General features: G+C 37.3%; 1 protein-coding gene across 6 annotated transcripts in view; it reads right to left on the reverse strand.

Moving 5' to 3' along the window:
- The window catches only part of Pcmtd1 (protein-L-isoaspartate (D-aspartate) O-methyltransferase domain containing 1), an 81,289-nt gene that overhangs the window by 8,405 nt on the left and 50,328 nt on the right, over positions 1 to 22,556 (reverse strand). For 3 of the 6 annotated variants that reach the window (XM_052718781.1, XM_052718777.1, XM_052718778.1), the window contains 3 exons: positions 18,150 to 18,252; positions 3,974 to 4,145; positions 1,327 to 1,450 (listed from right to left, as the gene is read on the reverse strand). In XM_052718781.1, coding sequence (XP_052574741.1) covers positions 1,327 to 1,450; positions 3,974 to 4,027 — 178 coding nt within the window. In that variant the 5' untranslated portion in view covers positions 4,028 to 4,145; positions 18,150 to 18,252. Of the gene's footprint in view, positions 1 to 1,326; positions 1,451 to 3,973; positions 4,146 to 10,155; positions 10,347 to 18,149; positions 18,253 to 22,556 lie in introns of those variants that run through there. The other 3 variants (XM_052718779.1, XR_008214017.1, XM_052718780.1) reach the window with 3 other exon arrangements.

Raw genomic sequence — 22,556 nt, forward strand, 5'->3', positions numbered from 1 at the left:
GCTACACCCTAAGTCAAGTACTTTAGAAATATACTCCATAATTTTTAAACCATTTCAAGAAGTTCAAATATCAGATGGCTAATAAGAAAATCAAATAAATATTGACAATAAAATGAACTTTCTGTATAAAGCCACACTTCTATGAAATAAAAGCAAATTAAATCAGAGGTCCATCTGTAGTGAAGAATCCTACTTAAGGGTTTAACAAAGCCATGACATTCAAACTTGTTAGCAACATTCTCCCTCTTTCTATTTCAAGGCCTTCTGTGTCCAGGTCAGATGCTCACCACACTCTCCTTGAGACTATTTTCTTGGTATCCAACATCCCATACACTTAGATTCCTTCTTAACCACTGAGTCTTCATGTTTTATCTCTAAATTGGTGGGCCACAGGTCCAACTCAAACCCATCTATCTCCACTCTCCTTAGGTGATTTAATCTATTTCTTGTCCAAGCACAGCTTAAGACATTATCTTTACATTGAAGATTCTCAACTGATACTTCGGCTGTATAGTAGGTTTGCACCCAAATGGTTTCCTGACACTTGTATACTCATAGGCAACTCAACCACAGCCTAAAGAAAATATCTGCTCTCTCTACATCTCCTTCCAAACAATGTATATAGACACATTCAGCTACTCCTTAAAGGGGAAACCAATTCTTTTCCTCCATCCACACTCCCCACAGTGTGGTATTTTTCTGCCTTCAAATAAATCTATCCACACCACCTTCACATTAACTAGTCTACTTCCCCATTTCCTGGTGATAATCCATCTTCCACAGCCCTCAAATATGCTCCTGATATTGAACCTCCCAGGCTCTTCATTAGCCTAACACCTTTATAGTCACTATCTCTGAAAAATGCTGTCACTTGGTGTAGTGAACTTGCCTACAGTCCCAGCACTCTATCCTTGGCTTTACAGTAAACAGGAGACCCTGACTCAAAAAACAAGCAAAATGAAGAAAAGATGCTGCAACAAAATTTTGATCAAGTAGGTTCCTAGATTACATTCAAATCATAATTTTGACCCAGCAGACAGGCCTTCCTTCCTACCACCCTTTGCTGTTTCACAACCAGTTACCAGCTACTTTCTATCACATCACAAACTAGTAAGTTCACAGTTGGTATGATCCATTTCTTATTTCAAAAAAGGAGGTCACAGTGTCTCATACAATATAAAAACTTTTTTTTTATCTGAAGAATCAATCCACTCACTGCATTACTGCTGTATTTAACTCATTATAGTTATATGACCCACCAAATCCAAAACATGAGTGAGATACTATCAGAGACAATCCATTCCTTGCGTTCAAGTATCTACTTACGGAGCCCCACAGAATCCGGTGTGCCATTATCATTCTTACTAGGTTGTACAAGTGGTGCAAAGGAAACAGCAAGGATATTTTTACTTTCCCAAGTGTTTTGTCCAGTCCGCATAATCTGTGTCAACTATTTGGAGTAAAACAAGAAAGAAGCAATGCCATTACCTTAATGTCAAACATTTGGAATAATTGCCAATGAGAAAATAACATTTATATGCAACGAAGTTAGTTCCATTTAAGTATGTATTATAATACAAGGAATCTACTACCCACTCCACAGGAAATGCATGCCTGGTACTTTTAGTATGAACTTACTACTATTATTTAACTACATGGACATAGTATTGAACTGTCCATTATGAGTCACTTATGATGATAATGGAACAGTCCTTATCAGAGACTCACAATTTATCAAACTCCAGAGAATAAGTGTCTGTAGAGTACTCAGACATAAATGGGACATTTATATCACACTTTACCACACTCCCAAGGCTCAGGGACCATCACAGATAAGAGGGCAGATGAATTGTAAGACTCAGAGGTCATGGGATATTGCTACAAAATAGTGTTTTCTGGACATGACAGGACCATGGCATCCTTGGATTCACGGCAGTCGGCTGCAGGTCAACATTCTAGAATTGGGGAGAGGCCCTCATGGGGACCCACCCATAGCTGAGGTAACTATTGACAGGTGATGGCTGCTAAAAAAGGGAAAAGTCAGGTTTCTTTAGGGATGGAGTCCTTGTTAGGTTGACCATGAATGGATGGCCCATTGTATATGAGCAACACTAACTGGACTCTTCAATTTTTTTTTTTTTAAAGGACATGAAGTTAGGAGGGAGACATAGGAGGAGAATCTAGAAGTTATAGAGGGAGTAGTAGATGATGAATATGATCAAAATATAGTTTGTTGTTTGAAATTCACAAAGCATAAATTTATGTATATATGACACCGAAGATGAATTTTTAAAAAGGATTTTTATATATGTGGCCTGGGAAGGAAGGGGAATCTGTATGAGCATATGTGCATATGCACACATGTGGAAGCCAAAGTAGAAAGCTGGAGTTACAAGCATTTGAAAGAAAACCACCTTGTACTTGAGTGCTAGGATCCTAACTTTGATCCTCATGATTGCACAATCATTCTTAACAAACGAGCCATGTCTCTAATCCCAAGGTGGAAACCTGAGTGCAAAAGGAATACCCAAATACAACCAAGGTGAGTCTGTCTGACAGCTTCTACAGGTACCACTAGAGATCTGTACACAACATTGCCTCCCTAAAAAAACAACTGAAATAGGTCTAATCATTTGTTTAGAGCACTGATTGTTAACAAGAGTGTATTTTCATTATTATACCAATGAAATCACTTTACACTCTTCTCTAACAGTGATAAAACAGATTTTAAGCCGGGCAGTGGTGGCACACGCCTTTAATCCCAGCACTCGGGAGGCAGAGCCAGGCGGATCTCTGTGAGTTCGAGGCCAGCCTGGACTACCAAGTGAGTCCCAGGAAAGGCGCAAAGCTACACAGAGAAACCCTGTCTCGAAAAACCAAAAAAAAAAAAAAAACAGATTTTAATTCTAACCTAATTTGATACCACAAACAAATACAGTCAGGGCCAAAGAGATGGTTTGGCTGATAAATATGATTGCTGCCAAACCTGACACCTGGGTTTCATCCCTGAGACCCACATGGCAGAAGGAGAAACCAACTCCTACAAGTCGTCCTTTGACCTCCAAACATGTACATAATAAATAATGTTTTAAGTAATCACAAAAAGGAATGTATCAATTCAACAAACATCTATAGTCTTAGAATGCCTATAATCCCAGCACGCATGTGCTAAGACAGCAAAGTCCTAAATTATAGGCTATCTTGAGATACAGAACAAAATTCTGACTCAGGAAAAACAGACCTTCAAACACATTATTAAAGAAAATCAAACAAGTGAGTAATTTTAAGTGTAAACCTCAGAAGTATTCAAGTAAATCAAGGAAATTGTATGTGTGCATGTGTATTAAAAACCGTGCACACTGTACTCTCACTGCCACAACTTCACACTGGGCCAGGTAGGTACATTTTTTTCTTTTACTATAAATGCCGTGTGTGTGTGTGTGTGTGTGTGTGTGTGTGTGTGTGTGTGTGTGTGTGTGTGTGTGTTGCTAGAGATGGAACTTGCAGCCTCACCTGAGAGGCAAGCCCTCTACCACTCAATCACATCCCTGGTCTTTCTAGAAACATTCCTAAAAAAATTTTAGCATTCTTATCTACTGAGCCATCTTTCCAGCCCCTCAATGAAGATTTCTTTTTTTTAAAAAAATCTTGTTTTATTTATGAGACTAAGCACTTGAAGTCAGCCACAAGACTTCTGAACATGAGACTGAATTCCTTCCAGTTGAGGAACCCAGGGGTAGCTACCTGACCACCTGGGTGAGCTCCAGTCTCTCAATCACACTTCCTCTCCAGCTCTGCTTCACTTTGAAATACTTAAGGATCTCTTTCACACTTCTTTCTATATACATATGTAGATCTATAAAGACATTTCTGCTTCAAAAGTTACAATGTGTCTTTCCCTATCACAGAACAGTAATCCCAATCCCACAACTATGTGGGCTCTCTTGTAACAAATGGGGGACAGAGAAGGTACCTGATCCTCTATAGGCATGACCAGTATTCCCCCAACTTTGAGCAAGATCTTCATGTAGTTTTCATGATCTTTCTGGACTCCAGCTCCACAGTAAATTCGATCATACTGATGACTGTCAGAAGCTATCTGAAGGCAATTACCCACCACAAATGCAGGTTCACAGAATTCAAATCTGTGTGAGAAAACAAACATTTTAACTTCTTTAAACAAAAAGTTAGCTCTCTGACAAATCACCATAACACTGTCCTTGAAACAAGGCTACCAAAATTAATTTTAAAGATAAAATTCAATTAGGAAATTTGATATAAAATATGTGTAGAATTTAACACTGATCAAGTGTATTGTCTTGTTATCTGTGATACAGCACACAAAGCATCAACCTATTCTGGGTGACACTGAAACCTTGATTACGGCATAGAAATGAACATAATAAAAAGCTCATCAAATGATAACCTTGAGAAGCCCCCATATTGATGTTTGAAGATGAAAGTCAACAATAGGAAAAGGCTTCACTTTCTACACTTTCCAGATATTTGGGGCCAGTAGCAAGTAGGAGAGCTCTTCAAGGACTCCTCTCTGCTTGACACTGTTGCTGACAGAAACAGTAGCACAGCTTTGGCCAAGAGATACCAATCAACTGGTCACTGCCCTTGCAACCACTAAGATTAGGGTGCCTTTAATAAAAACTGTGGCCGGGCAACTTACAAGACTGGGACAGAATCAAATGAGTAGTGCTTTCTTAACTGTAGCTTTGGTCCCTATGGAGCAACACAAGAGGAGATGTGGTTTCAAGGTTCATCCAACCAAGTACTCATGGTTACAATATGGTAATTTCATATATCAATAAACTACCTTACACAGGCTTTAACTTTGCTTCTTAAATTCTGTCAACAAAGTGAAAAATACACTATTACACAACATAAAATTAAAACCTCAATGCAAATGCAATCATTTTTCTCCTTAGACCCTGAACTCACTGTATAGCCCAAGGTGATCTCAAACACCATGAAATCCTGCTTCAGCATCTAAAATGCTTTAACTATAGGTGTGAGTCCCCATTTCCAACCACGTCCAATCTTTTCAAACTAATTCTTAACCTTTTAAGTTGATAGTAATAAAATCACATCATAAGATTAAGTCCTTGTTTACAAATGAAATAATTTACAGTAGGAATATGGCATACACTAGAAGATGACCAAATGATTTCAATCAGAACTAATTTTACTTTATAAAATATATCCTGCCCTTTGATAATTAATTGTGAACTTCCTTCATCTTAAATTCTCATTAAAATTTATTATAACAGAGATACATCAATGGACATACATTTAAAGGAGTCCACCAGTCTTGTGCCCTGAAAGTAGGGAGGGGCTGAAGGAGCTGGAAGGTAGGAGAGGAGTTAAAAACAATAATACACACTGTACTCTCATCTCCACACCTTCACACCGAGCCAAGCATATCCATTATTTTACTGTAAATACCACCTCACTGCTTACATTTTCAGAACTCCCTTCCATCATTTTGTCCTCCTGCAGAGAATAAGGGGTTGCTATGAGTGTTTCCCTCAAAGAACCTATATGCTATAAGCTTGCCCCAAGTATGGCAATGTTGAGAGGTAGTAAAATCTTTAAGAAGGGATCCCTAGTAGGAGGTAACTAGATCATGAGGAAACAAACCATCTCAAAGGGATTAATTGTCGAGTCACAGGGGTAGGTTAGTCCGTTATTACAAAGCAAGATCACTCCAAACATGTTGTACAATATCCCCAAATAATGCTCAACATGAGATGCTGTCTGCCATGTCTTGATGCATCAGGAGGCCCCACCAAGGCAGCTTGTGTTGTTACAACACAAACAGGTTCCTAGTCCAGCCACAACCTGTACACACTTTGCTGAATTACTTGCCTCTAATTTCATGTGAGAACCATGACAAAGTATTTCTGTGTCTGTGTGTGCTGTTCCTTTGCTCTACATTCCCCTCACTGGCCATCTTCTATTAATGACTATCTAGTACACTTTCAAGTTACACTTAAAATATCAGCTTCACTGTTTGGGAGGCATCCAGGCAGTGGGACCAGATCTTGTGCTCATTGCATGAGTTGGCTGTTTGAAACCTGGGGCCTATGCAGGATTGTTTGGCTCGGCTTAGGAGGAGGGGACTAGACCTACCTGGACTGAGTCTACCAGGTTGACCTCAGTCTGTGGGGAAGGCTTTGCCCTGGAGGAGATGGGAATGGGGGGAGGGTTGGGGGGAAGGTGAGGGGGACAGGAGGGGGGAGAACAAGGGAATCCGTGGCTGATATGTAGAACTGAATTGTATTGCAAAATAAATTAAAATAAATTAAAAAAAAATTAACTCAAAAAAAAATATCAGCTTCACAATGAAATCCTAATCTTTAAAAGTATTAGTTTACCTATGTCATAGATATTTAGTTTCTCTCAGAGATAAGACTATATAGCCCAACCTCTGATTATTCAAGATAGGGACAAAATATATTTTCTTTTTAGATTTGTTTATTTTATTATTGTATGTGTATAGGTGTTTTGCCTGCATATATATCTATATACCACATGCATGCCTGGTGCCTATGGAGGCCAAAGAAGGCATCTGGATTCCCTGGAACTGGAGTTACAGATAGCTGTAATCAGCCATGTGGGTGTTGGGAATCAAACCTGGGTCCTCTGCAAGAGCAACAAGATCTTAACCAGTGAGCTTCAGTCCCAAAATGTAAGTTTTTGATTTTAAGTAATTATTTTGTGAATCACCTGGGTTTAATTATTTTTATTAAATTTACAATAAGTCCTCTTTAAAAAAGTTATTCTCAGTAAGTTCTATCTGGAAAAACCATAATTCTTATGAAAACTCATTTTAAATAGTAATTTATGTTAATCTTACAATTTATAGATGCACAGAATCTTCAAAAAATCAGAAGATTTTGAATTATTAAACTTCTTTTACAAATCTATTAAATCAACTAAAAACATATTAACAGTTTTGAAAGGTTCCTACTACCCAAAATACAGGGCAGCTTACAGAACTAATACCTAAGTAAAAACACCACTAGAAGTGAGCAACTTACAATTAAAACCACAGAAAATTATTCAAGAATTTTGTGCCTTATTTTAAAATTGAGTGTGTACCTCTGTACAAGTTCCCCCAAAGAAAGTGGTTCCTGTTCATCTAGTTAAGTAGAGTCTAACTTCAGCTCTGGGTGCTCAATGCAAACACAAGCGAATGGACAAACACTAAATAATTCCACTCACTGCAGTATAATTTACATTGTGGTAAGTGTGTTAGCATTTAGAAGAGAAGAATATGACTCCTTAAGTATGAAGGTGAAATGCAACAGACAGACCTGGAGATCAGAGGCTTCTTGTAAAACTAAAAGCTGTGATCTGAAAGGTCAGACTGGACTGTCTAGAGCCACACTATCCAAGATGATAGTCATTAACTACACAGACACTGAGCCCTTCAAATGTGGTTAGCCCAATATGAGTTGCACTCCATGAATAAAATTCATATAAATTTTCAAAGACTTTGTACAAAAAAGTAGACTATTCAAATAATTCTTTTACATTGCATACCAATAATCAATGTTTACGCAGTCACATCAAAGGACAAAATACACAACTGGCCATTTGCTTATCTCAGGCAGACAGGTGGTGCAAGAACTTTCTCCTTAACATAATGTTTTCCCTTTGCAATATTTTCCTGGTTTTTGGTTGTTTTTTGTTTGTTTGGTTTGTTTTGCTTTTGTCATCCCCGAATATGTCTAAATTTAACTGCATCTCTATCACCTATTACAACCCCCCAAATGCATTTATTCCACTAAGGAAAACATGTAAGAAATATATATGCTTTATAATACCTTTTCTAACCACCAACTTTGAATAAGATCTCAAATTACAAACTAAATATGATGATCGCAAAAATCTCAAGATCTGAAGAGAAATTTGCCTAGAAATAGTTACAGGAAAAGTATATGCCCACAGCACTTTATAGTGATATAATAGTTTAGATCATGATGCTGGTTGGTAAATGCCCACTAAATCCATAGTGATATAATGGTTCAGACCATGATGCTGGTTGGTAAATGCCCAATGAATCCATAGTGATGAAATGGTTCATAGATCATGACAATAGCTGGTAATAGTAGCACCATGTATATTGCCCCAACACATGAAAAATCAAGATAACATTTGGCTTTAATGTCATATAACTGAGTATCTAAAACCATGCTCACTATTCTAGTAATAACCTGAATGTTTTCCTTTCTGATGGAGATATGACGAAGTCTATTTACCACAAAGTGTGGATAAAAGCATTTGTTTAGAAGAAAGATTCAATCTCTGATGTCCACTAATACAAATGAAATATAGACTCCTAATTCACTCACTTACTAAAATTTAACATACTAACTTCCTTAAATGGAACACTTAAATTTGAAAGCCTACTGGAACTAGAAAATATTCCAGGGCTGGTGAAATGGCTCCGAGGGTAAAGGCACCTGCTGACAAGCCTGACGACCTGACGACATGGGTTCTGGTGAAAGACAGTACAGACTCCACAAGCTGTTCTCTAACCTCCAAGTCTGTGTCCCACCCACAACAAAATAAATAAAAACATAGTAAGAAAAATAAATTTAAGTCCCAAAAGTATTGTACTGTTTCTAGTAATAAAAATTATAGTTGGGCAGTGGTGGCGCACACACTTGGGAGGCAGAGCCAGGCAGATCTATGTGAGTTCGAGGCCAGCCTGGTCTACAGAGCGAGATCCAGGACAGGCACTAAAGCTACACAGAGAAACTCTGTCTCAAAATCCAAAAAAACAAAAACAAAAACAAAAAAAGTCATAAAAGAGATATACCTAAAACTATGAAATGTTGACAATAAAAACATATATAAAGAATTTGTAAGTCAAATATATAAGAAGTCACCATCAATAAATAAAAAAGAAAACCAGAAAAAAAAAATAAAATTTTCTCCCAAAAGTATTCCCTATTCAACCATTAATTATGACTTAATCTTTGCTACCTATAATACATAAATTTTTCACAATTGGTTAGGAAAAAAACTTTAAAATTACTTACTGTTAAAATTGTAAAGCCTTACATATGGATAGAGACTAATTTTCAAACAAAGCAACTACAGGTGCTTCTGAGTAGCATGCAGTTGAGAACGGGAAATGCCTTAGTAATGTCACAATACCTTTACAATAGCATCCATGAAATAAATTCATACTAGTCTGCTGGAGAATGAATAAGATTCCAAGGCTGACACTTTTTCCAAAAATCTTATCCTTTAAAATATTCTTGTTAAATGGTGGCACATATTTATAGGTATGCTCACTAATATGCACAAGGAAATAACTAAATAACTGAATCAAGACATAGATGGGGAATGCTAACAGTGTTATCTGTTACTGACCAGTAAATTGTAACTCCTATTGATTCTTCCAAGAAGAGTAGAAAACAAGAAAAACAATTCTTAGTTCTTGACTATTCCAAAAGTTGTGCCACATTGTTTCTTTAAACACACAGGGACAAAGCACACTTTAAACCTTATACAATAATTTCTGTGTAATCTAGAAGACTGTAGTAATAAACTGTCTGGAACTTCTGTGTATAAAATGGCACTATGGGTACCAATAAATTACATGTGTAATTCAGGTAAGAATATAATGAAAAAGGAAATCCAAATTCCATTTATTCACACAAATCACACATCAAATGAAATCTGAGAAATGTTAACCAATCTACCAAAATGATAAATATATGATTATATTTAAGAATGGCTCAGGTGTTCTTTCCCTAGTTCTTACATGAAAATTAGATGTTTCTTAAAATGTTGTATCTAAGTTAAAATTAGCGGACATTTTTAATTTAAAAAAAATTCAAAATAGAACCTCTCAAACTCACTTTCCGGAGGCATATTACCAAATAAAAGTTATACTACCAGTTATCTGGATATAGGGGGAAAAAAGCATTGAAGCCTGTCAAACACCACAAGTTCATTCACATGAGGCTTATTACCAATGAACCTGAAAATACAATGACTCTTGTGAGACTCCCATATTGGACCACATTTCACTTAACTCTTACTAAGCTGTACACTAAAAACCATTTATGCAAGAATGCAGAACATACAGACATTTTGGCTGAGGCCAGGATTCCAGTCACTTACCTCAGCAGTGGCTTTCTTTATGGGTGCATGCTGGACTATCTTCATCTCAGACGGATAGATGACTTCGTTCACAGCCCGGACCTTGCCAACTTGCCCATATAATTCTTTTGAAAAGCAGCTAGGAGAGCAGGGTGACCTAGCCTTGCCCTGTAGCTTCCCTCTTAGACGGATAGTCTAGGTCTAGGAGCTGACTGAGAGCAGAAAAAACAACATTCCCCTTCAATACACTGTCAAGTAGGGGCTGGCAATTGTACACCTAGTTAATAGGTGCCAGAGGACACTGTCATTGAAATTGTAGACAATTATTCTAATGGAAGAAAGGAATTTCAAGGACCTGGGAAAGAGTCCTACCTCATTCTCATACCTCATCCAAAACAACCTGACAAATGAATCACAAAATCTTTTTCTTAAAACATCTCATTAAAATACAGTTTGAGTCTTAAGAGCTATGGCCATTTTATTAAAAATAAGACAAAACTTTAAACAGTTCTGCTGGAGTAAAAGCAATGAAAGTATTAAACTCTTGACCTCCAAATAAACCATTCAAATACCTTATAATCAGTAACTAAATTGGTGAATGAAAATTAGAAGACAAAAACTTTACCTTTTCAAATGTTTTCCCTTCCAACTGCACCAAATTTATCTTAGAACAATTCAGGCATTATTTGAAGCAAAGCATTGAAAGTAAATACAGTGGTATGTTTGCTTGCATTGAATAAAAGCATTGTAGAAACCAAAGTACTGAAATGGTTGCTAAATGTTTTCTAGAAAACCTGACAGCTAAGTCATTTAAAGCCATTACATTTCTCCACAGAGATGTTAACATATATAATTAATGACCCTTTTACTATTTTCAAGAACCCTCTCTCCTAGCATCTGATTATTTATCATGTTACAATTTTTTGTCTAGCAAGATGTGGTGGTTCATGTTTACAATCCCAGCACTCTCAAAGCTGAGACAGGAGGATCACAAATTTGAAACCTATCTGAGCAACTTAACAAGTTCCTGACATGTATGCGCACATGCACACACACATGCACACACTGGGAGGGAGGGAGGGAGGGAGGGAGGGAGGGAGGGAGGGAGGAAATTAAAAAAGAAATTAATGTTTCTGAGACAAGGTTTGACTCTGTAGGCTAGCTTGGAACACTCAGTGACTCTCCTGCCTTAGTTTCCCAAGTGCTGGGATTATAAGTATGCCTCATCATGATCAGCTTAAAAGCATATTTTAAAGGGGCTGAGGATGCAGTAGTGGTAGAGTGATCTAGCATGGCTTCAATCCTCAAAAACAAAACAAAACAAAACAAAAAAAAAACTGCTTATAACTTGCAATAATTTGTATATGACTATTTCTGAACACTATTAGTAAGACATACAAACATCTAAAGAGTATTGAGAAATACTGAGTATAATGAACTACAAAAGCAAAATGACTTCAATACAATTCTCTTAAAAAAGACATGAGACTACTCCAGTGATAAAAACTAAACTGTATACTGAAGCACTTAATTTTCAAATATAAATCACTTGTGAAAAATAAACCTTTAATTAATTTTAAGTAAAACCAGGATATTGTTGTTGCCATGCATCAGATACACTTTTGAAAACTATAAAAGATGAAGAAGGCATTGCCTTTCACTCATCCTCCCCTCCAATAAAGGCAAGTGTCCTGTCCTGTACAGTGTGTGTAATCACATCAGCAGTATTGCCTGATTCTTATCTAAAGGATACACATGATACATATTACAGTGCTGTTTTACAGTTTGAAACCAGGGCTAAGATGCTAGGCTATAGTTTATTGGTAGCAGCTTATTTCTAGGAAGAAAAAAAAAAAAGAAAAAGAAAAGCAATGCATTTTAACTGGCCAGAGTCTAAGACAGTGATTCTCAACCTCCCTAATGTTTCGACCCTTTAATACATACAGTTTCACATGCTGTGGTGACCCCCAACCATAAAATTATTTTCATTGCTACTTCATAACTGTTTTTTCTACTGTTATGAATGGTAATGTAAACATCTGATATACAAGATATCTGATATGTGACCCCTATGAAAGGGCTGTTCAATGCCCAGGGGTCACCCACAGATTGAGAATCACTGGTCTAAGACAAAAGACTTACTGATCTGACCACCCACTACTGTTTTCATCACTTATGACTCATTTATGTGCCCAATTACATAGAAATAAGGATCCACTACTCTCTGTAGGAAAAATATGCAGACTATGCTCATTTGGCTACAGATAAAAGAACATTTCCAAAATCTTCTCTCTAGTCATCTGAGAGAAATACAACCTACTAACCTTACAGGAACTTTATGAAGTATGATTCCGAAGAGTCAAATCAACTGTACATGCACATATATACTAAGTAAATCCATACACACAACTATAAGTAAACATTTTATTAATGACAAACTCTTCCATGAGGTCAAAGTTTATAATTCAAGCTTCTTTTAAGATATTCATCCAAGTACTCACAGCTGGAGAGATGTATTTTGTTTACTACATAAATACCGAATTAAGGCAATTTTACTCCCTTAACTTCCTCCCTCTCTTGTTGACTAAATGTAGAGAGCATGAGGTCCTTTTGCTCATAGACAAGCACTAGGGAAACCGCAAATGTTAAACGCACAGGTTGTCTCTTCAACCGAAGAGGTGAATATGTGTTTTCAGCCCTGAAAACTGGGAGTGGATGTAGTTAATAGCCTGGTGGTCTGTGCTATCTGTAGGGCCAGGCCTTACTTGGCTCCCCCAGACTTCTATTTATTTCAGTCATTCTCTCTAGATACTTATGTTGAGCATCATTTCTCAATCAAAAGGTCACTTGTACTTTGTAAAGAGTTTCAATGTAAACATGTCTTAAGCTTTGTTGCACACATGAGAATGAATTAATTATCATCAGGAAACTTTTTTTCCAAAGTTGTAATGAGCTTAAATGTGTCTAAAATAAGCCACTTGGTGTCAGCCTTTAAAAGTTTGACCCATTACCAGCTACTGAGTCATGCTGAACCTGATTTCTTTCTTGCCTCACACAGATCATTACTCTGCTGGCCCTGGTGTCTGCACAGACCCCCCACAACTAAACACCCAATCTTCTCAAAAACCTCAGTAAAGAAGGCCCCAACACTAGTCTAGATTAGAGTGAACTTCTAAAAAATGATCTTTTGGGACTGTCAAATGAACTTCTGGCTCCATGAGTAAAGTTGCTCACTGCCAAATCTGACAACTTGAGTTTGATTCCCAGGACCCAAGTAGTGGGAGATAAGAATTAACACCTGTAAATAGATGTAATAAAAATGTTTAATAAAATAAAAATGATATTTTGTGGTGTGTGAAGACTATTACAGGTTAGTAAACTAGCAACAGTAGGGCACTGAAACTAGAACATGCCAAGTCTATTTGTTTTCTTGATAGCAGAGTCACCTTTTCCTGAAGGGGTCAAAATAACTGGCTGCCATCAGAGACCATTTAGCCCAGGAATCCTAAAAAATCATCTGGTCCTTTGTGTTTAGGAAGACTTTTGAAATCATAGCAGTTCATAAGGAAGTTCAGTGAACACCATCACTAAGGAATAAATCCTTCACTCTAGCTTCCCATGTCCCCAACTACAATAAGTTCTGAGAAGCTGCTTTGAACCATGAACCTGTTCACGCAGTGCTGACATAGTTCAACAGATATACATTAAGAACTCTTTTATTCAAAGAACAAATATGATTTAAGACACGAGACCCAAGTTTGTAGACACCACAAACACACATATTTGTATTTCTACATCATACATTACATATTCTAACACTGGTTAGTTAATAGATCTCTCACCCTCTCACATATGAGAGTTCACCCTGACCTCCAGCAGATATATGTAAGAAAATCTTCAAAGTATAGCATGAAACAAACACAACATGGAGATATTTTTGAAGGAAGGAACTAATGAGAAGGCTCTGGACTCCCTGGATGAAGAAAAACAGAACTGAATTTTAAATATTTGTTTTCTCCATGCTAAATTCTAGAGATGACGAGATACCAATACAAAATTAATGACCCATTTTCCTTGATATCTATTATGCTAATTAATATATATTTTTTCATAACCCTATCTATACACAATTAAATATGAAACTGCTTAGAAGAGAAACTATACATTTTGTAACATGTTTTAATTTTTTTAATTCAAAGAAAGTAGGAATAATATCCCAGACACTAAAAAGAAAAAAAAAATTAAAAGATCATCAAAACACGAATGACAGGAAGAAAATTATTGTATCTTCTAACTGGCTACCAAAATCAAATAGTATAAAGAGAATAAAGCATTAGCCCAATGAATAACCAATCAACTTTGATTACTTAACTTTCTACCAGTTGTTACTTTATGCAAAATGAAGTACTAGCAATTCTTTCAATACAAGACCCATTTGTGATGTGAGATACTGAACAGTTAGTAATATTTCATACCCGTTTTGATGAGTTTGTCAACTTGACACAAGCTAGAGTCATCTGGGAAAAGGGAACCTCAACTGAAAAATATGTCTCCAGCAGACTGGCCTGTAGGCAAGTCTGTAGGACAGTTTCTTGATTTATGATTGATGTGTGAGGGCCCAGCCTACAACTGTGGGAACTGCCACTCCTAAGCTGGTGGTCCTAGGCTGTATAAGAAAGCAGGCTGAGCAAGCCACGGGGAACAAGTCAAGAAGCGGCCCTCCTCCATGGCCTCTCCTTCAGTTCCTGCCTGACTACCTTCAATGATGAACTGGGAGCAGAAATGAACCCCTCGCCAGGCTGGTTTTGGGTCATGGTGTTTACCACAGCAACAGAAACCTGACTACATACCAATGCATCAGGAGTAAAATTAAATTGCCTCAAATGTCTTCTTTTGAATGGATAAACATAAAAATGTTTCCAAAATATATGCTAAACACCTAGTTAACTATGCTAAACATTTAGGTATCTCTTCACTGAATGTTATGGATCATCCTTTCAGGAGTTATTTAAAAACAGGTATAACAGTAACAACAAAAAAAATTTTGAGAAAGAAGGGCTAAAGAGGTATCCCAGTGGATAAGACGCCTGCCATGCAAGTGAGGACCAGAGTTTGCACCCCCCAGAACCATGTAAATAAAAAGCCTGGCAATGGCAGCAGGCACTTAGTTAAGTGCATGAGCTTCAACTTGAGTGGTGAGAGGTCCTATCTAAAACACACAGATAAGGAGTGATAGAGTAAAGAGATCCCACATCAACCTCTGGCCTCTACACATACACACATGCATACCTCCATGCCCACTCACATGAACAAGTACATATACTGCACATACACACACACCACTAAATAATAAATGAGACATTTAAATAGCCTTCAAACTTATTTGTTATGAATTAACAAACTATATAAAAAAATCATTGAAATCATAGTATATTTTACTGTTATCTGGAACCACTTGTTTGATGACTCAAGTTTTCCCTAAGCCTGTTCTGATAATGACCAGAAACTGAACCATCATGTATCAATAGATGAAATGTATTAATAATATGTGATAAACCTTGCTGTAGATTTTGAGCCTTTGTTAATATTACCTTTTGTGATGGTATTATGTTCCCCCAAAATATTGTGCACCTTAATAAACTTATCTGGGGTCAGAGACAGAACAGCCACTAGATACATAGGCTAGAAAATGGTGGCACTCACACCTTTAATCCAAGCATTCCAGAGGTAGAAATCCTTCTGGATCTCTGTGAGTTCAAGGCCATGTTGGAAACAGCCAAGCATGGTGACTCACGCCTTTAATCCCAGAAAGCAAGCCTTTAATCCCAGGGAGTGATGGTAAAAAGCAGAAAGGTATATAAGGCGTGAGGACCAGAAACTAGCATCATTTGGCTGGTTAAGCATTCAGGCTTTCAAGTAGCAGTTCAGCTGAGAGCCATTGGGATGAGGACACAGAAGCTTCCAGTCTGAGGAAACAAGACCAGTTGAGAAACTAGCAAAGTGAGGAAGCTATGGCTTGTTCTGTCTCTCTGATCTTCCAGTGTTCACCCCAAAACCGGGCCCGGATTTGTTTTTATTAATAAGACTCTCTAAGATTCATGCTACAACCTTTACACTTTCTAAGTTAAAATGTATTCAAAAAGTTATGGCAAGATTAAGTTTCAATATTAAAACACATATTTTACAGGCAATTAAACAATAGAAAAAAAATCCAAATAACTAAATAAAAATTAATCTTGCCCACATCTCAAGACTCAGCAACCACATTAGTCATTAGACAGAAGGAAAACAAGGAAGACACAAACCGATTCTAAAGTTTAATTGCAATTTCTTATTAATAATGGGCTAAAAACTTTGATTTCTGTTAAATGTGTTTCTTTTTTGGAATAAATGCATTAGGCAACTGAAAATGGTTGAACAGTATGAATTAAGTGTTAATTGTTCATAAGAAAAGTAGTTCAGGAGTTGGAGAGATAGCTCAGTGATTTAGTGCACTTGCTGCTCTTGGGGTTGGATTCCCAGTGCCCACATGGCACACCTCACAACTATCTATAACTCCAGTGCCAAGGGATCTGACACCCTCTCCTGAACTCTATGTGAACCAGGCATGCCTGTGGTGCACACACAGATATGTAGGCAAAGCACTCATACATGTAAACTAAATCTAAAAAAGAGACAAGTTGTTCAGCAAACTGCTAATTTAACTAGCTGACTTAAATCTATTGTGTTTATTACAGAAAAAAATAAAACCCGAGCATCTGCACACCCTCAATCCCACCTGAAGTGCTGAATAATCCGGGTACAATCACACCTGTTGCACAAGTGCTGAATAATCTGGCTACAGCCACATCTGTGTTGCACAAAAGCTCGCCAGCACAGACTCCAGGAGCTGAGGATTTTGCTATGGAGTCTCAGTTTTGTATTCTTCAACCAGTTCAAGTATCATTCACACCGGGACAGACACAGTGGAGAAAGAAGGCAACATTGAAAGGGCAAGGAGAGGAGGAAGAGAGGCAAAGGAAGGGCAGAAATAGAAAAGACACGCCCTTGCAGACATTCACAGTGTGCTTGGCTTTTAGAACTCTCCTCTAGGTGTGCTCTCTCAAGATGACGCCTCTTGTGGTGGCCCAGAAGTGCTGCCCCATCATACATACACACATACATGGTTTTTCACACTGGCAGTTACAGCCAAGGCTAGTGGTGAGTGAGAGGCCCCTGCCAATAAGCCAATTTGAATTCTGGGTCAGTTTTTACATTGAAATCTTGTTGTACAGTGACTGTATTCTAAGCTTGTGCTTCTTATCCTTTGTAAGGCTTTCTCTATTGGAAACTGTGAGACAGTTATACAGAAAAAATGGCATGCCAAAGCCCTACATGTAATAGGATATTTCAATTCATGGGCTTTATTCTAATTCAAGCAAAAGAGCCCTAGTTCCATAAAATTGTCAAGGCAGAATTTCAACATGATTACAATCCAAATTCACTTTCACTGCTGGCCAAGTATCAACACCTAGGTAATATGTCGTGGGAAGGGAAGCCGGGGTTCAAAGTAAAGAGCTCAATAAAATGGCTTTCTCAAACACAATGCCACAGTGACACACACAGATGTATTTCTACTAAATATATTATGAAGTAACTGAATACTGTAAAGAAAGACCCTTATATGCTGACATACAAATTAAGATACAAACAGAGGACAGACTGTTAAACTATACTATGCAAAAGGTTTAAAATCAGTTACAGCAAAGTACTGTGAGCATAAACATTGTGTTTTCTCTCCAGAGGATACCCATGAGACATTTAATAAGTAAAAGGTCAGTAACAACGTATTATCTATCTATAATTTAATAAAAAAATTACATGGTAACCTTTCTATTTCTTTCTCATTGCATAGCACACTGATTTCTGCTGTATCCACTTAACCAGAATCAATAAGCTGATATCACTGAAAAACAGAAATACTACACATATTTATTAATTTCTCTCACATCAAAACTACAGGTATAAATACTTACTTATCAAAGCTATCGCTATTTTTGATGAAGCTCTCCAATTTTTCCTTGGCATATTCCACCACATCTGAATGAAGTTCAATTCCATGATTTATTCCAAAAGGTCCTGTAATTGTAGCAGCATTTTTACAACAATATTAATGATGCGCCCCCAGAGTTCTAATTTCTGTTTACTTATCTATCAAGTAGCATTAAATGACTCTAAGAAATATGTAAACATGTACAGCTGGATTTTCGAGTTGAATGGAAACCTGTTTACATTGCTTCCATAGAGTAATGGGGAGGAGTGGAATTCACCTGTTTCTGTGACGGAGAAGAGAGATCGAGTGCAGAAGTGAAGAGAGATTAAAAGGCTGAAACCTATAGGTCTCCAAAGACAGTTTTTTGGCAGGACACTATGGTCAAAATAATCACATATCCACATATTCCCAGGTTTAAAGGGTGGTTGTGTTGCTTTGCAGTTCTGAAACTGGGACCAGACCTTCCCCTAGTCAGCGCTCTGTACCTCCAGAGCACTGTTTTGCTAACTAGCTTACTCAAGTCACTATGTAGTCCAGGCTAGTCTCTAACTTGTGATTCTCCTGCTTCTGCTTCCTGAGAAGGGAGGGGAAATACACATGCAACTAAAGTTTGAAGCTTTACCCAGATCTTAACTTACTGATTCAAAATCTGATGGTTCTCAGATGTGTTGTTAAAAGTTCCAGCAAACTTCATGCTTTTCACACCACACTTCTTTTTACACATGATGGTGGCTGGAGAGACCGCCCAAGAAAAGGGCTGGAGGCAAGGGCTTTCTCAGTGCTTGCTATAACTGGCAGCTGATACTGAGATCTAGAACTTGTTATTTTCTAAAGTTACTACTACATGCCCTGTGTGCCCATTATCCTCACAAAGGTAATACTTGATTGCAGTGGACGATGCAAGTTCTCTTTACTGTCGGAAATGGAGCCGAACAGATTTTGTGCTCTACACACTCTTACTCTCATCTAAGAAGTTCCCTATGAAGGTTGTGTTTTCTTCTTGTTGTTTTGGATACAGAGTCTCTCTATGTAGTACCCAACTATTCTTGAACTTAAAGATTCTCCTGCCTCTGCCTCTGCCTTTGCAGTGCTGGGATTAAAGGTGTGTGCTACTTTGCCCAGATTATTGATTTTCCTTAAGGAATCTGTAACTGGGTGTCCTCTACAGTCTGTCACAACACAATGCATATTAGACTTGTTTCTACCAACCACTAAAAACTTTAAAGTCACAAGAAAAAGTCAATTTAGTTGTTCCAAGAGTACAAAAGAACTGAAACAAAATACTCATACAGTCTTCAACACAACTATCAAATGGATATAATGCTTTCTCATGCTAGATTGCTATAACATTATTTTTAGTTGTTTTAAAAAACAGAAAACTCATTTCTACCTAGAGAATGTATTTAGACACAAAAGTTAAATCAAAAGAAAATCTGACTCAGCAAACATAACAGGATTATTTTCCTTTTTTTCCAGTTTGGTGGAGTTTTGTTTTGGGGGCTGAGGGAGGGGTGTGCTGAGACAGGTTGTATGTAAAGCCCAAGCTGGCACTGACTGTTACACAATGGAGAGTGACCTCATGAGCTGATCCTGTCACTACCTCTCAAGTAATGGGATTACATCACCATGCCAACTATTCTGAAATGTTTTTAAAAGTGAACAAAGTAAAGCAATCATAAATACTTCTTTTCTGTTTCCTTACTTATAAACTAGTAAGCCTTTATCTGAAAAGTGGAACTTCAGTTTAACATCATTTACTACTTCGTAAGACTATAAACAGTAAACTGAAGATTCATTAAATAAAAAAAACTCCATCCAAAATTATACACAGAATCCTCTACACAGTAATTTATGTTTAACACATAATCAATCTGAGCATCTTGAGAACTTCAGTTTCCAAAGGAGTGAATACATGTGGGAGAAAGTTCAGCCTAAAAGCTCAGAGGGAAGTCAAGTAGATAAAGGAGGGACTATGATTAAAGTATATTATAATGCATGGAAATTGCCTTGTGCAATCTATACAATAAAATAATAATAATGAGTATTTGCTTTAAAGCTTATTCAAATTAAAGCTGCCTTGACAGTCACCTATAATTGAAGCTGGTGAGTAGAAAAATTTTGGCTGGTGCTTCCATAAAATGGCACTTTTAAAACTGCAGCCATCAGTAGTTGAAACTGTTTAAGAGTAGTCTTCACCCTGTTCTCCTGATCTGTCTATAGATATGGGAGAACACTTACATCAGCCACTTGTTTCTTTCAAGTATCATCTTCATGTTTAACTTAAAATAATAATTACTAAAAATTAAAATTTAAAGATTAGTATCAAACTACAATCACTTAATAATGCATAGTAAGGAAAACACTGTTCTACCAAATTAATCTCATTTTGCTTCTACCTATGATCCATTAAGGTAAAATCTGTAAGAAACTTGTACTTCCATTAAGGTTTTAGGTATACTTTTCATACATTTTATGCAAAAGATTAAGGCTGCATACATAAGACATGAACAAAAATACTGCCAGCATTTATAGTTCCTGTAAGACCAAATGCAAAAGCTAAAAGTCTGAAAATGAGGGTTCCCATTCTGATTTCTAGCTGTCTAATTTACATAAGCGTCTAGACTTGAGACTAGGTCAAAAGGACAAAGAGAGGCTGCTCCTCACTTAAAGATGCTTCCATTACTGTCTGAAAACAAGTTATCAACTTTAAGAAATAAGGTTGAAACGTAAGGAAATTCTTTTTTTTTTGATGTTATAATTACATTATCTCTCCCTTTCCTTTCTATTCTTCCAAACGTTCCCACACTTACAAGTCCATGGCCTTTTCCCATTAATTGTTGTTACATATATACATTACACATAGCAAATCTAGTACATATATATGTTGTTACATACATACATTACACATAGCAAATCTAGTACATATATATTCTTAAACACATAAGCACAACCTTCTCAGTTTATATAATGTTACTTATATGCATGTTTTCATTCTTGACTATTTAGTATTGGAGAACGAATTGGTGTGATCTTTCCTGGAGAAGACTATTTCTCCCACTCTCAGTATTCTTGAGGGAAGACTTTTATTTATTCATTTAGTTTTATTTTATGTGCATTGCTGTTTTGTCTGCACGTACCTCTGTGTGAGGATGTCAGATCCCCTGGAACCAGAGTTACAGACAGTAGACTGCTGCCATGTGGGTAATGTGGGTAACACGGGTCCTCTGGAAGAGCAGCCAGTGTTCGTGGCCACTGCGCAATCTCTCCAGTCCCATCTTAAGGAAATTCCTTAATGTTTCCTCACCTAGCTTGTTTTTCATATTATCTTAATAAAAGACAGTTAATAATTTCAGGAGCAGAGGGTGGGGTGGTCCAGCTGTAACCCCAGCACTCAGCAGACTAGGACAACAAGATCGAGTTTGATGCCTCAACTACATAGCAAACCAGACACAAAAGGTTTGTTTGTTTTCCAGCAAGGACTTTTTTCACAAAACAATATAAATATACACAAAGAGCACATTACTAATAGCTAATACAAACAATCGTTTTAAAATGGAATTGTTTAATTTTAAAGTAACACGAACGCATATCTTTATCAATTAATAATCAAGGAATCATTAACATTGAAGTAAATTTAAAAGATAAAATACATTAATAAAAGGCAGAAATCAGGGACCGTCAAGTGCATGTGCTGCTCTTGCAGAAGACCCAGATTCAGTTCCCAGCACCTATGCTGAGCAGCTCTCAACCCCTGTAACTCAAGCTCCAAGGAGATCTGATACCTCTGGCCTCCACAGGCACCTGCACTCTCATATACATACTCAGAGGCCAGCAGACACAAAGACACAGACACACACACACACAGAGACACACGCTTAAAAACAATGATTAAAAAAAAGGCAGAGCCGAAAAAGCAATGTTACTATATTCACAGAATGTTCTCTCAAGCAGAACACATCAAGTTGTCATGAATGTTTGATGACGCTGATAGTTTCAACTCACACTTCATGTCTTCCAAAAGAGAACCACAGGAAAATAAGACACAGGAAACTATGAAGGCACAGCCAGTGGCTTCTGAAAAGAGACTGAAAGGTCTAGGGTAGGAGGAACCATCTCATCATTATACACCATTAAAATGTGTTTTGCCCCATATGTATATATAACCTATCAACAAAAGCAACAGGCTAGGGCTGAGGAGATGATTTAGGTAAAGGCTTTGCTGTGCAAGTGTGGGGAACCAGTTCTGAATCCCCAGAACCCATGTAAATCCAGGCTCCTTAGCTTGTCTGCAATCCCAGGGTTCCTACCGGAGATGTAAGGCAGAGCAAGAAAGCCAGAAGCTCATAGCCAACTAGCCTGGCTATGTAGCAATGAACAACAGAGATCCAAT

Source organism: Peromyscus californicus, unplaced genomic scaffold (assembly GCF_007827085.1).
Source record: "Peromyscus californicus insignis strain IS unplaced genomic scaffold, ASM782708v3 Scaffold_5__1_contigs__length_169319896, whole genome shotgun sequence".
Classification (NCBI taxonomy): Eukaryota; Metazoa; Chordata; class Mammalia; order Rodentia; family Cricetidae; genus Peromyscus; species Peromyscus californicus.